This window comes from Rhincodon typus, chromosome 3 (assembly GCF_021869965.1).
Source record: "Rhincodon typus isolate 14 chromosome 3, sRhiTyp1.1, whole genome shotgun sequence".
NCBI classification, from domain to species: Eukaryota; Metazoa; Chordata; class Chondrichthyes; order Orectolobiformes; family Rhincodontidae; genus Rhincodon; species Rhincodon typus.
The window spans coordinates 82,318,754-82,334,077 of NC_063334.1; the positions used below are offsets into that span (position 1 = coordinate 82,318,754).

General features: G+C 37.1%; 1 protein-coding gene across 1 annotated transcript in view; it reads right to left on the bottom strand.

The window, feature by feature from the left end:
- LOC109913347 (tetratricopeptide repeat protein 37) overlaps positions 1-15,124 on the bottom strand; it is a 74,620-nt gene extending 59,496 nt beyond the window's left edge. Inside the window, exons 1-6 of the mRNA XM_020512846.2 lie at positions 15,025-15,124; positions 12,982-13,108; positions 10,350-10,529; positions 6,683-6,807; positions 5,190-5,443; positions 1,757-1,859 (exon numbers count right to left, since the gene is read on the bottom strand). Coding sequence (XP_020368435.2) covers positions 1,757-1,859; positions 5,190-5,443; positions 6,683-6,807; positions 10,350-10,529; positions 12,982-13,108; positions 15,025-15,113 — 878 coding nt within the window. The 5' untranslated portion in view covers positions 15,114-15,124. The remainder of the gene's footprint in view (positions 1-1,756; positions 1,860-5,189; positions 5,444-6,682; positions 6,808-10,349; positions 10,530-12,981; positions 13,109-15,024) is intronic.
- Positions 15,125-15,324: the final 200 nt, after the last annotated feature.

Below are 15,324 nucleotides of genomic sequence, written 5' to 3' on the forward strand. Positions count from 1 at the left end.
TTCTCTTTCCAGAGTGACTGCTGGACTGGTCAAGTTTTTCCAGCAATTTGTTGTTTTGTTTCAGATCACCAGCATCCACAGTTTCTATTTTATTTAAATTAAACTCACCATAAAGTAATAACTTCCAAACAAGTACAGAAACATCACTCCATTCAGTACATTTCAAAGGTGAACAGATGGAAACCCTGCTGCTTTTACCAAATTAACAGTGCAGTGCTGCATCTTGGAAAACAACTTCTGAATTTCATCATTTACCAATCTGTTTGCATAGTATTTGCATAAAAAGAACTGCAAGCGTTATCAGCTTTGTCTCAATTTTGACAGTTAACATTCAGTTTGTGATGAGATTTTCTCCTCCCAAGAAGTAGTTGAAAGGAAAACTAACAAAATCGTGCAGGTTAGCATCAGGAAAATATTTACTTTCTTCTTACCACTTCAGAAACTAAGTTCTGGGCAGAAAGGCCCATGGTTGACCTTCCCAATCCGCTGGCAATTCAAGCCCTTAAGTTATGAATTAATGACAACATCTCACCTGGACTGCAATTTCTTAAGCTTCAGCAAGGAAAAGATATCCCCAGCACTCTGTTCTGACACCCTCCCTACAGACTGTAGCCCTAAAAATCTCAACCCCCAAAACAACTGTTACAAATTTCACGTCTGATCCTCAATCTGTGTCCGGGACACAGGTAGCTGCTCAGCAGTATCCATGTTCTAGAGATACTGGTTTCTGATTGACTGGCAGCTCCCGGTGGGCAGAACTTTCTCGTGTGGCTTCATACTTCCAGCAGAAAGCTTGCTGGCAACTATCAGCTGCCAGAATAACATCTGATCACAGCAGGCTTTCTGACAAAGGTAAGCCACAGGTTTTAGCCCATGAATCCTGGATTTTGGTTTAGTCCGAAAGCAGAAATATTTAGCTTATCCATAGCAGTATAACATTAAATTCATGAGTCCACATTTATAACATGGGGTACAATTTTGGACACCCCATTGGACATCGATACATAGCAGATACAGCATAGATTCACAAAATAGTGCAAGGATTGGAAACTAGTAGCAAAGAAAAAAACTGAAATGCTGGTATTATTTGTACTGGAGCAAAGAATAAGGGGAAATTTTATACGGTTCTTACAATTACGATGAGTTTTGATAATGTAGAAAGGAAAAACTAACTCTTTTAGTTAGGTAATCAACAAGAGCGAGCAGAGAGGTTCAATGAAACGGCTTTCCAAAGACAAAATGCTGTCACAAAAGATGGAAGCAGAAATCATTACACAACTAATCATATTTGCAATAGATAAAGATACAGGGTTAGGAGAGTGTGCTGGAGATTTGATTGATTTGCATTAACAGTGGATGGGCTAGATGTGACTTGTGAATTTCTACTGCAAAAAGTTAAAATTGGCATTAGTTACAATTAAATAATGTTGTGCAAGTTGGTCTGCACTAGTCGTATCAATTAAGACCTGGAACACAAAAGGAGAGAAGCACCAGCAAACTATACAACACTAAACCCATACCATCTTTACAATCTACCCTGCTGTCAACCATTCTATTCTGCTAGTTGAAATGTGTAATAGAGGATTCAAAATGGGTCTTAAATAAAAGTATCTTGTGTAAATGGTATCAGAACAAAACGTATTTTGCTGCTTAACTATTGATTTAGTGCTTTGCAAATTTAACAAACATGCTCAAACAACATTTTCAAAGCTTGTTTAATGTTTATTTGTGAAAATAAGCATCAATTTTTACTCACCTAGCTAAGTACTGAAGTGCCTCTTCTGCTGAATCCAAAGCCCTTCCATCTAAACAATCATCAAGGGCATTTCGGGTCATCATTAAATAACATTCACCTAGGCCTAGAAAAGCATGAATAAGCCACGTGGTTTGAGGAGGTTTACTTTTTGAAACGAAAGGAGGATCCTCTTATACTGTATATTTAAATAAAGTTTTCTTCTGCCAACAATACACTTTCGAAACATTTTCATGCTACTTTTATATAATACTTTATCTTTGTTGTGCATTTGGAAAAATTAAATTTAGATCGGAATACCTGAATTTTTATTTCACCCCTTAAAACTACTTGCGCCCTCAGTCAACTTAAGGGACCCCTGACATGTTTCCAGATAATTCTGAATCCCAATATATTACAAAATTGGGAATAAATCTGTACCTTCCCCCATCTCAGTCTGAAGATTATATAACAGACTCCTGAAAGCAGGTAGTCCTAACTTTGTGAAGATCTTGGGATTGATGAACGCCATATAAGAACTATCCCATTTTTTAGCTTACATGCAAATACTTGAAACGTGACTATGGTTTATTTTATGTTCTTGTTTAATATAATACACCAATGAATTTTTCTTCCTTCCATTTTGTCCATCTTAATCACATTTTATTCCAAGACCAACTGTGAATGACTGATCCACTTAAAATCCTTTACCATACTTATCCTGAACTTGGCTTAGCAATATCCACATGTCCAGACATACACTATCTATTCATCAAACACCAGCTACTCCTCCATCCTTCCTTTTTCTGCACCATTAGTGACTACATTTTAAAAAGTTAATATGGTTTAATTTAGATAAATCTGAAGTGCTGCATTTTGGGAGGACAAGTCAGAGCTGGACTTATACACTTAATGGTAAAGGTCCTGGGGAGGGTTGCCAAACAAAGAGACATTTGAGTGCAGGTTCATAGTTCCTTGAAAGTGGAGTCCCAGGTAGACAGGGCAGTGAAGGTCGCATTTGGTACACCTGCCTTTTTGGTCAGTGCATTGAGTATAGGAGTCAGGAGGTCATGTTGCGGCTGCATATGACATTGGTTAGGCCACTTTTGGAATACTGCAATCAATTCTGGTCTCCCTGCTGGAGGAAAGATGTTCAGAGACTTGAAAGGGTTCAGAAAAGATGTACAAAAGATGTTAAAAACCAAAAGAACTGCAGATGCTGTAAATCAGGAACAGAAACAAAGTTGCTGGAAAAGCTCAGCAGCTCTGGCAGCATCTGTGAAGGAGAAAACAGGGTTAATGTTTCGGGTCCGGTGATCCTTCCTCAGAACTTCCTCAGTTTTGAAGAAGGGTCACCAGACCTGAAACGTCAACTCTGTTTTCTCCTTCACAGATGCTGCCAGACCTGCTGAGCTTTTCTAGCAACTTTGTTTTTGTACAAAGATGTTGTTGGGGTTGGAGAGTTTGAGCCGTAGGGAGAGGCTGAATAGACTGGGGCTATTTTCCCTGCAACGTTGGAGGCTGAGGGGTGACGTTATAGAAGTTTCTAAATCATGAGGGGCACAGACAGGGTTAATAGCCAAGGTCTTTTTCTCCAGGGTAGGGGAGTTCAAAACTAGAGGGCATAGGTTTAAATTGAGAGGGGAAAGATTTAAAAGGGACCTAAGGGGCAACGTTTTCATGCCAAGGGTGGTGCATGTACAGAATGAGCTGCCAGAAGAAGTGTTGAAGGCTGGTACAATTACAACAGTTAAAAAGGCATCTGGATGGGTACATGAATAGGAAGGGTTTAAGAGGGATATGAGTCAAATGCTGGCAAATGAGACTAGATTAATTTAGTGTATGTGGTCGCCATGGACGAATTGGACCAAAGGGTCTATTTCCATGCTGTACATCTCCATGACTCTACTACTAGACAGCCTTGCTAAATTTCTCCATCCTGCCATCTCTCTTTGCTTTCTGTAGCATCTTAAAATTGCTGCTTTGTAACTGTAATTTTAGTGCAATTACTTTTGGTACAATGTACAATCTTTGCTTTTACTTCTGGTCAATGCTTGCTTTGTTGCTTCACTTTATAAATTACTATGAAATATCTTTTGCCAGTGTGAACCATTTAGAATTTTCTGTTCTTGATGAAAGCTGGTTTGAAAATAGAGCTAACGAGGAATGATTCGAGGTTAACTCAGCAAATCAATTCTGCTTGCTCTTTCTTGGAATACGCTGTGTTTTTTTTTAAAACACATGACTAAAATTGGTAACTCTCTATCTGGGGCAGAAATCTTAAAATCACTGTTTTAATAATTTGGCATGATGTTCCAGCACAATTCTACATAAAATCAGCAATAAATTTTTTGTGAATATTTTACCTGGTTCTTTCTATTTGTTTTAAGGAACCTCATGTTAAATTATATTCAAAGTACTTGCTCTAAATAACCATATCATGACCTTGGCTTATGATCAGATTAGCACCACAAATTCAATTTGTTAATCGCAAGTTATTGTGAATCATTCAATCTTATTTGACAAAGAAAGACATCACCAGTACAGAGGTCAAAAACAAATCAGCATATGAAGGGTCCTGACCCAAAACGTCAACTTTCCTGCTCCTCTGATGCTGCCTAGCCTGCTCCACAGTGTTATCTCCAACTCCACCACCTACAGTCCTTACTACCTCAGTATATTTCTTTGATTCTTCTTCAGTAATCAAACTAAATCTTTCATAACAGCTCAATTACATAGTACTATATTCCTCAGTTATTTCCCGGACCTTCAAATTGAGAACAAAAGCAGCCAGCATTATTTTCTGGGAGAATTGTTGAGCAACTTCAAGTAGGGTGCTGTTGAAGGATGTGCTTGCCCTTTTAAGAAACACTTACAAATATTAAGCTGAAGAGACCCAGGAAAAGTAAAGTAAAGTAATGCTGAAATGATATTATGTGGGGACTCAGTAAGGCAACAGCACTTCCAATCCCATAAAAATAACTGGGATTCCCCTCCCTCTTCAATTGTCACCCAAACTGTCCTCCCAGGCATTATCCTTGCGAGGCAGCCCAGTCCCAACGTGCCTTAATCTGACAAGCTACACAGAAACTCGGTCATCACCTTGCAGCTGCAAACAAAGAAAAAACCACAGCAGAATGGTCTGACCATCTTTTTGCTGCAACTAACCAGTACTTTCAATCAGCTGACTGAAAAGTCAACATGCACTTTACTTTTCAAAGTTCTGAAAAACCTCAGGGAATTATAATAAATAACATTATTCCTCATCTTGTCTGAACAAGGTAACCCAATTAAAGGACAAGTGAGACATCTGCCTAATCAATTTGGAAGCATTAGCTTGAGAATTTTCCATATTCAGTATCCCCAAACAGTAATTTACTATACAACATTCGGAAATATGCAAGGTATATTAACAATGGACAATGTAAAAATATAAAATAAAAAGAAAAGAACTTACCTTTGAGGGCAGGAACATATTTCTTTGACTTCTGAATTATCTGTTTATACTCTGTAACTGCTTCTGCATACTTGCCAATAATCTGTTTAATGGCTGCAATCTTGTAAATGTTGTATACGGAGTTTGGATTCAGTTCACTGGCTTTAGTGAAAGCCTTTAAAGCAGCAGTGTAACCTCCTCTACTGAGATAAGCCTCTCCTAAACATTCCCAGCAATTTGAATCTTTCAGGTCTGCTCTCAAGGCTGCTTGTAAACTGTTTAAAAATGACAGATCATTAAATTTAATATAATCAAAATTGGATTTCAAAACCATACAATAAAAGAGAACAGCAATGTCATTCAAACTGCTCTCCACAAACTTATTTTCACATGGCCTTAAAATTCCTCAATAGTAAATAGAATAGATTAACTGGGTTGAAAGACTTCGTATTATGAATATATATAAGACACAAATAAAAAATTCAAGCATTATGTGGCGTGGTGCAATAAATTTCAATATTTTGATCCAGATTTCCATTTATCCAGTCAATGGAATCAGACCTTGTATTGACGATTTCCTAGCAACCCTTTCTGAACTTGGTTATTGGTTTCACCAAGCCGGGGGTGGGAGGGGGTCTTTGAAGGAGGAAAAAAGCCTCTAACGTAACTGTAGTTGCAAGATTCTCACTTTCCTCCTCTCTCTCTTTCTCTCTAGGTGGAATTATTTGGCAATCTGATGAAGTTTCCACACTTCAGTATCCTGATTACCATACAAGCTCTGATTATTACCTTAAGGCTTGGATCCAGCTTGATTTCCATCCTAAACGTAGCCTTGTTTGGAAGGCTTTCCATTGGTCTATTGGTTGTAAGCAATTCAATTTTGTCAGAAACCCGGCATACCCATGAGAATTATCACATTTTATCCTTTATTCACAGGTCAATGGTTAATACGGGTGTATTTTCCTTTTGCCCTTCTTTAAGATTATTATCTCTGCAGACACTTTGTTGTCCTTTGCATTGTGAGAATGTGTCTGTTTTGGCAGTCAAAAACAGGATATAGTTCTAATTCCAGATTATAGCCTAGATGTTAGCCAGTTTTGCCAGTGTTTAAGAGCGATTTGTTTTATATTAAACTGATTACTCATTTTGGAGAAAAACCTGGTCAAAGTTTCTTTCACATTGCTATCCAAAATAAAAGACAAACAAACAATTGCCATTTGTGACTAAATTAAATTTTTTTAATGAATCATGCAACCTATGGAGTAATGGGGTTTTACCAGTGCATTCCTCCAGCCACAGTAATATTATGTTCAGTTGCTTCTATCAATTTTCTCCTTCTGCCCCTCCCTATCACTGGGGCACCTACGCTAGATTTATGCATTATGCATGTCTCTCACATCACCCTCAATATTCTCTCTCAGCTCCCCTCAACTATGATCCCACTTCATCTGCCCTGATGATTTTCTTCTAACAACACAATAGAGTACTCGGTGTTCAAACATAGTATATCTTACTCTGCCACAGCCTGTGAATTCTGGTTGGTTCTCATGTAATAAAGTCCTCGTCTAAGCCAAGCCCATTTGGCTGTTCCAGCACTTGACTGATCAGTTACTGTCCTCAGAATTGCAAGAGCAGTCTCCTAAAAGCAAACAAGTATCAATGTGAAAAGTGATATAAGTAAACGAATCACTACTACTAAGTGACTCACTGTGTAATACAATTGCCAAAGCAACAACAGGAATTAGACAAATATTCTATTATATTTTTTAAAAAGTATCACATTAAAAGCTTTCAAGTAATCAGTTTGGTATTACCCATCATCCAAGTAAAAAGCAACATGCGACTTCCAGGCTGGTTCAGTTTCAATCAATGCCATTGTACAACTGTTCATCTTTCACAGAATATACTTTACTAACAGTAAACTAGCTGATTGGAATAAGTTGGCAGTATTGCAAATTAAACATTGTCACATAATGGGCAGCCAGTGACAAAATTCATGATTCATCTCACCGACAGTTGCCCACAAAGGGTCTGCTGGCTTTTGAGCAAAGACTTGTGCTATTCAAGCATCTGCTCTAGGAGGTGCACTCAGCTAAGGATTCATGATGACTGAGGGTAGGGAAGCAACAGCAAATCTTCAACCAAAGAAACTTCACAAAAGACATGCAATCTAAACCAGAAAACAAATTATATTTAAATTGCACACAGTGGCTAAAATAAGACAAAGACAGATAGTGTTAAAAGAAAGAGAAGTTATAAATTACAGTTAGAAAAAGTCAAAAAGGATTTTTTTTACAAAATAATATCCAACACAAATAAGCTTTTGAAAGAATGAGACTCCAGGACCAGAGATGTTGTTTGGCAGCAAATATTATCAGAGTTAAATCTCTGAAATACACTAGCTCAAGATGAAGGTGGCGCTGACACTGGACGACTCCTTGCGAGCTCCTACAGATCTAACTCTAATCTTTCCTATAACCGTTCTACACTTTTAAACTTAAATTCTAAATCTGTAAAAAATACTAATAATGTTATTTTAAAGTCTGTTTACAGGTTTGAAGATCCTACAGTCATCCAGTCCCGAGTACTGGCGACACTGGCTTTCCGGCCGTTATCAGGCTCTTGAATGGACTCTAGCCTCAAGTAATGTGACTTCTATGTCTCGAAGTCTTTTTGGTCTGTACATCCTTCGCTTGCTGTGATCTGCCTGTACCGCTCGTAATCAAAGCCTTTCTCTGTATTTCAGTACACATGACAATAAAAATCAATCCTAAATTATTTTCTGACGTGATTAGTATATAACTAGCAAACTGCAGGCAAATTTTCAAAGCCAAAATGATAGGCAAGGTTCTGTTATAATGCAGACCGCAGAGCAGCAGGGTAAGTAACATTGCAACTTTCAGACTTCCTTGTTTAACTGTGTATGAGCAGATTCCAAAAACGCCTGTACAATTAACTTTGTAAAATGGGCGAGTACCGTTAGCCTTGCTGCTTTTGTTAATGGCATGTCAGGGCAATATTCTTCTCATCTGATATTATTTCATATCTAGCCCAGACAAGAGAATAGGAGTATTTCTGTATAATTATTTTGGGTATCTGAATCCAATTTCAACAGAAGAAAAATAACCAACAATTCACCAAGCTGACAGTCATGTGTGAAGGTATGCACGAAATAAGTATTAAAAAAAAAAGGGCATCACACCTATGCATAAAGTAAAAAAAAAATCCTATGAAGCTTGGAGTTTCACTAACAATCAAATCAAAGTTGTGATCTTTACATATCAAGCAATTCATGTTACAATAACAGTAACATCTTTGAAAAAATATATTAGTTCACAGTGCAGTTGTAAGATATTGGTCCAATAAATAGTGAAATACTGTTTTCAGAGAAAGGAAACAGCAGTGACTATTAACCTATAGCATTCATAGTTCCAAGCAGCTGTTCAATGGTAAAAAGGTGTGAAAGTAGCCAAAGGGCCCAGTAAGGAAGGGTAAAAATAAATTGCGCCTTTAAAAATATTGGCTTGCCATTGCATTTTTGGCACACGTAAGCTTTTGCTAAACCCTCCACTTTGGTTTAATTTCCCTATTAAAGCACTTGAGGATTTTTTCTATGTTAATGGGATATAGAAATACATGTGTTGCCAATGAATTGATCCAGATTATCTATTTAATATCAATTCCATTATGGTAAAGCTACACAAATAAAGATGAATATTTTAACAATCAGCAGATAATCAGGAAGGCTAACGGAATGTCGGAGCTTATTTCAAGGGGGTTGAAGTTTAAGAGTAGAAGAGTCTAGTAGTGAGCCTACATCTTCAGAACTGTGAGCAGTTGGTCACTCTATTTAAGAAAAGTTAATATTTGATCGGATGCAGTTCAGAGAAGGTTCACTAGGATGCTCCACAGAATGGAGGGATTATCTTACGAGTAAAGGTTAAGCAGGTTGGGACCCTACCTGTTGGAATTTAAAAGAATAAGAGAAGATTTCATTGAAACATAGGATTCTGAAGGGGTTTAACAGGTTAAATGCTGAGAGGGGTGTTTCCCCTCATAGGATAGTCTAGGAGTATTTGGTAAATCTCAGAATTAAGTGTTAAGCGGTGCCAATTTATGACTGAGATGAGGAGAAATTTAATCTCTCAGGAGATTGAATCTTTGGAACTCCTTGCAATAGAGGTATGGGGCAGTCTTAGCATATATTTTAAAGCTGAGATAGGTAGACTTTTGATCAGTAGGGGAATCAAATGTAAATGAGGAAAGTGAATGAGAGGAGTGTAGGATCAGTCACGATCCTATTGAATCGTGAAGCAAGCTCGAGGGGCCAAATGGTCTACTCCGGTTCCTATTAATAATGGTCTATGGCCCTAACTTGTTGCAGCACAAAAAATAAAGGAGCATAGGAACTGAAATAGGTCAGTTAGCCCTTGAGCCAATTTCACCATTCAATGAAATCATGGCTGATAGGTCAGCTAACTTCATATATTATATACCTTCATGTGAGTGAGAGCAAGACACTAAGAAAACAAGCACACGCAACAGAACATAATGAAATGAAAGTGTGCAAAAACAGAAGCAAAAGAGTTTGAGAGCAAGAAGGCACAAGTAAGTGCGAGAGAACAGAACTGGAGGCAGTCAATCTCTATTATCCCCTATGCCAAATGCAGATGGGAGTTTGCACTTGAGGTTTTAATTAGGGCTAGAACATTTGCCTAGCTTTGACTAGAGAGAAATTTCCAGAGTAACCCTGAAACAAAAAAAAGAGTCAGAAGTTCTCTGACAGAAAAGGGAAAAAAAAGTAATCCATCAGGAGCTTAGAGTAGTTTTGGCATGGTTGCTAGAGAATGAAGCATCCACTTACGGGACAAAGTGAACTATAACTATGAAAAAGGGAGCAGTTCATTCCTGTACCTTTAGCTACAAGTTGTCTACTGAATAGTATTTAGACAATGTTGCTTTTAGTTTGGACAATATAATAAGTCTTAAAACTTGAAATCTTACTGTGTAATCCTTCCAGTTACTCAATGGGAATTCAAATTACCTTTTAAAAGTTTGTCTTTGTGGGAATCGTAACACTGTTTAGGTCTGCTAAAGATGAATATCTACCCTTCTAACTTAGTTTCAGTCACAACGAAAATGAAAACAATTCTGAAAGAATATTTAAAATATGTTCAGTACCATATCTCCAAGTTCAACACTGAGATCAACAGCAGCTGCTCCTGCTTCTTCATCAGCATTATTTAGCTCAAAGGCTTTTTTGTAGCAACCACGAGCTCTGTTTTTATCTTGTACTATGTCATGATAGTAGTGGCCTAAGTAGCAGAATGTTCTTCCATTGTACGTATCCAACTTGGCAGCCTGCAGTTCATTAAGAAGAAGTTTATGATGAATAAGCTGGTACTGAAGTCAGGAGTGAAATGATTACAGTATGCAACAAAATTTCTTCACAGCATTAGACACATTGTAACAGAAACTGGAAAATATACCCTTTGATAGATGGACTGTAACTGTTTTCTCTTCATCTTTAATTTCCCATTATGGTGCACTTGTTTGAATTTTAATTTCTAAATGAAATAGCTCATCCTTTGAACCAGGGGTCAAGGAGGGGAATTTGGAATGCTGAGTCATGCCTCTTTCTTTTACATTACAAATCCAGAATATGATATTGAAGTAGCAATCACTTCAGCATATCTTCCATTTTATTTTCCTTAGTATCAGCTTGGAAAATATGAAAGATGTATATCTGTTCATAATTGCAAAAATACTGTATACAATTAAGCAACCTAAAGAAGTCGAAGCAACAGTCAAGACAAAAGAGACAAAAATATAAAAGTCTCTTAACGTTCACTATTCAGAAATGTCTCTAATTCCAATGATAGTTTATTTTCAAAAACTTACAAAAAATACAAGGGAGTCGTTAAGTTATGGGTTAGAATTAAGTACAGTAACTAATTGCCCATGAGGTGGTTCCTTTGAAAGGTTTAAATCTGTATTTAGTCAGTCATACTTGATGTTTCTTTACTCGTTATCACAAAGATAGGTTTGACATTTTGATATGATTTCATACGTGACTTCCAACTTTTGTTTTAGCATGTAATACATGTTTAAATGAATGTAAAGCATTCACAGAGAGTAATGAATCTCAAATCCATGGCTGTAGTAAGAATGCATCTGAAATAGAGGGGCAGGAAAACCTATTTGTTGGAGTCTACAAAACAGGTCAGATTCAGCATTTACACAAACATCTAATTCTGCTTTACCGTATCAAACCATTTCAATCCTTTCACTGTCTTTATCAAAAACAGCAGGGACTCAACAGAAATTTGCCAATTAAATAAAGCTGTGGTCTTCAGTCCCTAGCCAATGATTGCATCCCTCTGCCTGGACAAAATTTGTGTTCTATTTGACTGAAGAGGTCAACTTCAAACCAGTAATCCTTTCGATTAACAAGATTACCTATTTCCACTTCAGTAACATAATTTCTGTCCCACCTGGCTCATAAGAACGTAGGACTAGGAACTGCAGTAGGCAACTCAACTCAAGATTGCTTAGCCATTCAATACACGAGGCCAATCTCATCTCAGCCTCAACTCTACTTTCCTGCCGGCTCCCCATAATCATTCAACCCACTCAGAACGAGACAGAATTCAAAATTTACCTCCGCCTTAACTTTACTAAGTATCCCGATATCCATCATATTCGGGGGTAGCGAATTTCATGACCTTTTGAAAGATGCAATTCTTCCTCATCTTTAATTTTAAATCTGCTACCCTTATCCCAAAACCAAGACCTCTCAATCTAGCTTGCCCCAGAAAGGGAAATATCTGCTCTATGTCTACTTTGTTAATAACCTTATATCTCAATCTCCTCTCATTCTTCTAAACTCTAGACAGTAAATGTCTAAACTACTTTATAAAACAAAACCCTTATCTGTGGAATTCAATCTAGTGAACCTCCTCTGAAATGCCTCCTCAAGTAAGGAGACTAAAACTACATGCAATTGTGGCTCATCTGCTACTGAAACTCACTGCAAAACAAATGACATGGTTCTACTCTCCCACCCTTTCTGCCTATCTAATCTTCTCTTCAAATGGTAGGGTGGGAGGCCGCCCCGTCCCTTCAGTTGTTAGAAGGTACTGCTCAGAGTATAAAGCAAGTTCGACAAAATCTTCATAGGCAAATTAATGGCAGAAATTGAGTAATACAGGTGTTAAAGTACTGCACAAAGATAGGAAAAAAAGGATGTAGTAAGAACAGAAATGAACAATTTTGATTTAGCTATTGGCAAAATTGAAAGAACTGGAAATTCTTGTGAACTCATGCTCAAGTTATTCCACCAGTACGATTGACCAATCAAGAAAAATCATACAGCACTGTATAACAGTCAGATCATACTGTGAATTCTGTCTTGCTCTAATCTTTAAGGCAGTTCAGGGAAAAGTTACACATTGAATTTCTTCAAAATTTGGGACGGACACCAGCAATTTCTTCATGCAGAAAAAATGTCAACACAGGTAGAACAGCTTTCTGGATAGCTAAGTGCAGACAAAAACCCTAGAATTAGTTATTGAGTAACAACATACGAAGGTAGGAGTGGACTGCAGCGTCTTCATCGTTAGATGATTTATGCAATTTCATTTAACCAATCGTAATATGCACCCAGAGAGATACTAAGAAGTGCAAAGCAAGTTAAATCAACGTGATTAGGTGATTTCTTAATAAGTCAGATACGCTTGTACCATTGTCTGAAACATTTAAGTATTTACTTGTAGAATTTGTACATAAGAAAGATCATTATGGTTTCACAAACCTTTAACAAATGTGTAGCAGTTTTAGATTTGTCTTTTCTCATCGCCTCCCCCATGAACCAATAAGTTAGTCCAAGGTAGTAGTAATATATTCCACAGTCTGCTTTCATTTTCAGGGCTTTCTGGAAACTGTAGGAGGATATCAAAATGTTATTAGATTTATTTCTCCAAATATAAAAAAAAAATATTTAAAAATTAGGGCTATTTAAAGGTGAAGATTTTGATGTTCATTCCTATCATAGGCTATTTTCAAACTCTGACTAACATTGTCATGCAGTTGATTTCAATATTCCTCTCAGTCACTGGATAGGACATCAATGAAAGCACAATCTAAGCATTTGAGGTGGTACTATATCAGCAATTCAGCTTTCTCTTAAGCTAGTGCTAAATTGTTGGCATATTCTTGCAGAAGACCAAATTTTATCTCCATAATCTAAACCCCAAGTTGCCTTTTCATTATTTGTAAATGGTTTTTGCACTATTTTGGAAACAGTACATATGTGACTATTACATATGAAAAATGGTACACAGATCACAACACAACATCTGTTGGAAACTCTTTTCTCAACTATATTTAAAGGATTTTTACATTAACATACAGGTGACTGTGAGACACTAGAACTTTGAAATCAAAGCGGTAGCCTGTATTAGTAACCACTAATTGTGGTAACAACTCTCCTGTGGCTGACACAGTAGTTATTTTATATTGAATTTGAGCTTTTAGCTCCCGGTTGGTGCCACAGAGTAGACTAGTTGCTCAGTCTTAAATATTTTCACCAGCATTGACAAAGAAATGAGAAAACATATAGGAAATGTGACAGTAAGTTTAAAAACAATTTTTATAATTATGCCACCACTTCATGTCATACGGGTTTTCCTCTAACCAAGCTGTTCGCTTTCAGATTCCACTTCCTCAAGGTCTATAGCCATGCCCTTATTTTGAATCTTCCTGGCACCTTGTAGCTATCGTCCATGCAGGCCTCTTCCCACGTCCACAACTCCACATCCGATCTGCTATGAATTCTGAGTTCCATCACTGTGTCCTGTCTACATTTAGAGTCTAAGGCAATAAGGGCATCTCCCTTGAGGATCTTACATTTTGTATTTTAGGATTGTCATAAATGGAACAGATGACTTTCAGCTTGTCCTTTGTAAACAAGTGTATGTTTCCTTTTTGAGGGTACTCAATTTCTTAATTCCTCCTGACATTTCTGAATCAACATATGGACATCATCATTCCTGAACTTGTTACATCTCTTCACATCTCAATATGCTCAATGAAACCTTGATGGCTAGAAAGGTAAGATCATCAGCAGAGGGAAGGGTGGAATATCAGAATATTCTCCACAAAATAAAAATGGGTTGGCTTCCTCACAACCATGCCATCAAACCTTCCAACTGAGGCTGTTTTCTCCCACATCTTGGAGTATGTCCCTTCATTCACAACCCACACCAGTGAAGAATGGTTTGGAGGTTCCAAGATTTGTACTCTGCAGTGTGCAATTCATTCTCAAATCTAAACAACAAATGGGAGAAATCCATTTGGTTTGGATCTGCATTATTGACTCCAGTAGTGACATTTGTTGAGAACAGAATAGGCCTTAGTTTTAAGAATGCTCATGTTCAAATAAATTGGTAACATTCATGGTCTGTTTTCATAAAAAAAGTGTCCATTTGAGTGAAGACTCCAGAGTATTACCACAATATATGAACCAGTACATCACCATGTATAGATGATTAACTGTGGACACGGGGAAAGAAAAGCCAAGTTCAAAAGTGCCCCGTTACGAAAGTATGCATTAGCAATACAAATTTCAAAAATATCTTACGTTTCCAATATTTCTGGTTTGCAAACCTTAGTAAGATTTATCATTCAGATCTAGTTGATTTAAAGTGAAAAATGAAATAAGTTAAAAACTACAGCTTCACACTTTAACAAAAAAAATCAAACCTAACATATCGAATTCGGTAAGCGAAAAAGTACCTCTAATTCTAATTGCAAGTACAAAGTGAGCTCAGAGTTCAGAATTCAAGACCTCTCATACCTTTGTTCTGCTTGCATATAATCCTTTTGGGTATAACTAATAAGGCCCTGGAGTTCCCATGTTTCAGCCACTTCAGGATACGATGCCATAAGATCTGTTGCAATCTATCAAGTGAATGAAGGACATATTACTTTATCCTTCAATAAAGATTCCAAATTCTGCTAAGTATCTGTGCAATCCAAGTGGATTGTTGCTGATGGGAAGAAACATTAAAAAAACTATGCTCTAAATTTTACTACAATTTTGATTTTATACTAATTACTTTGTCTTGTCTGCTATGAAGAAAATCCAACATCCAAA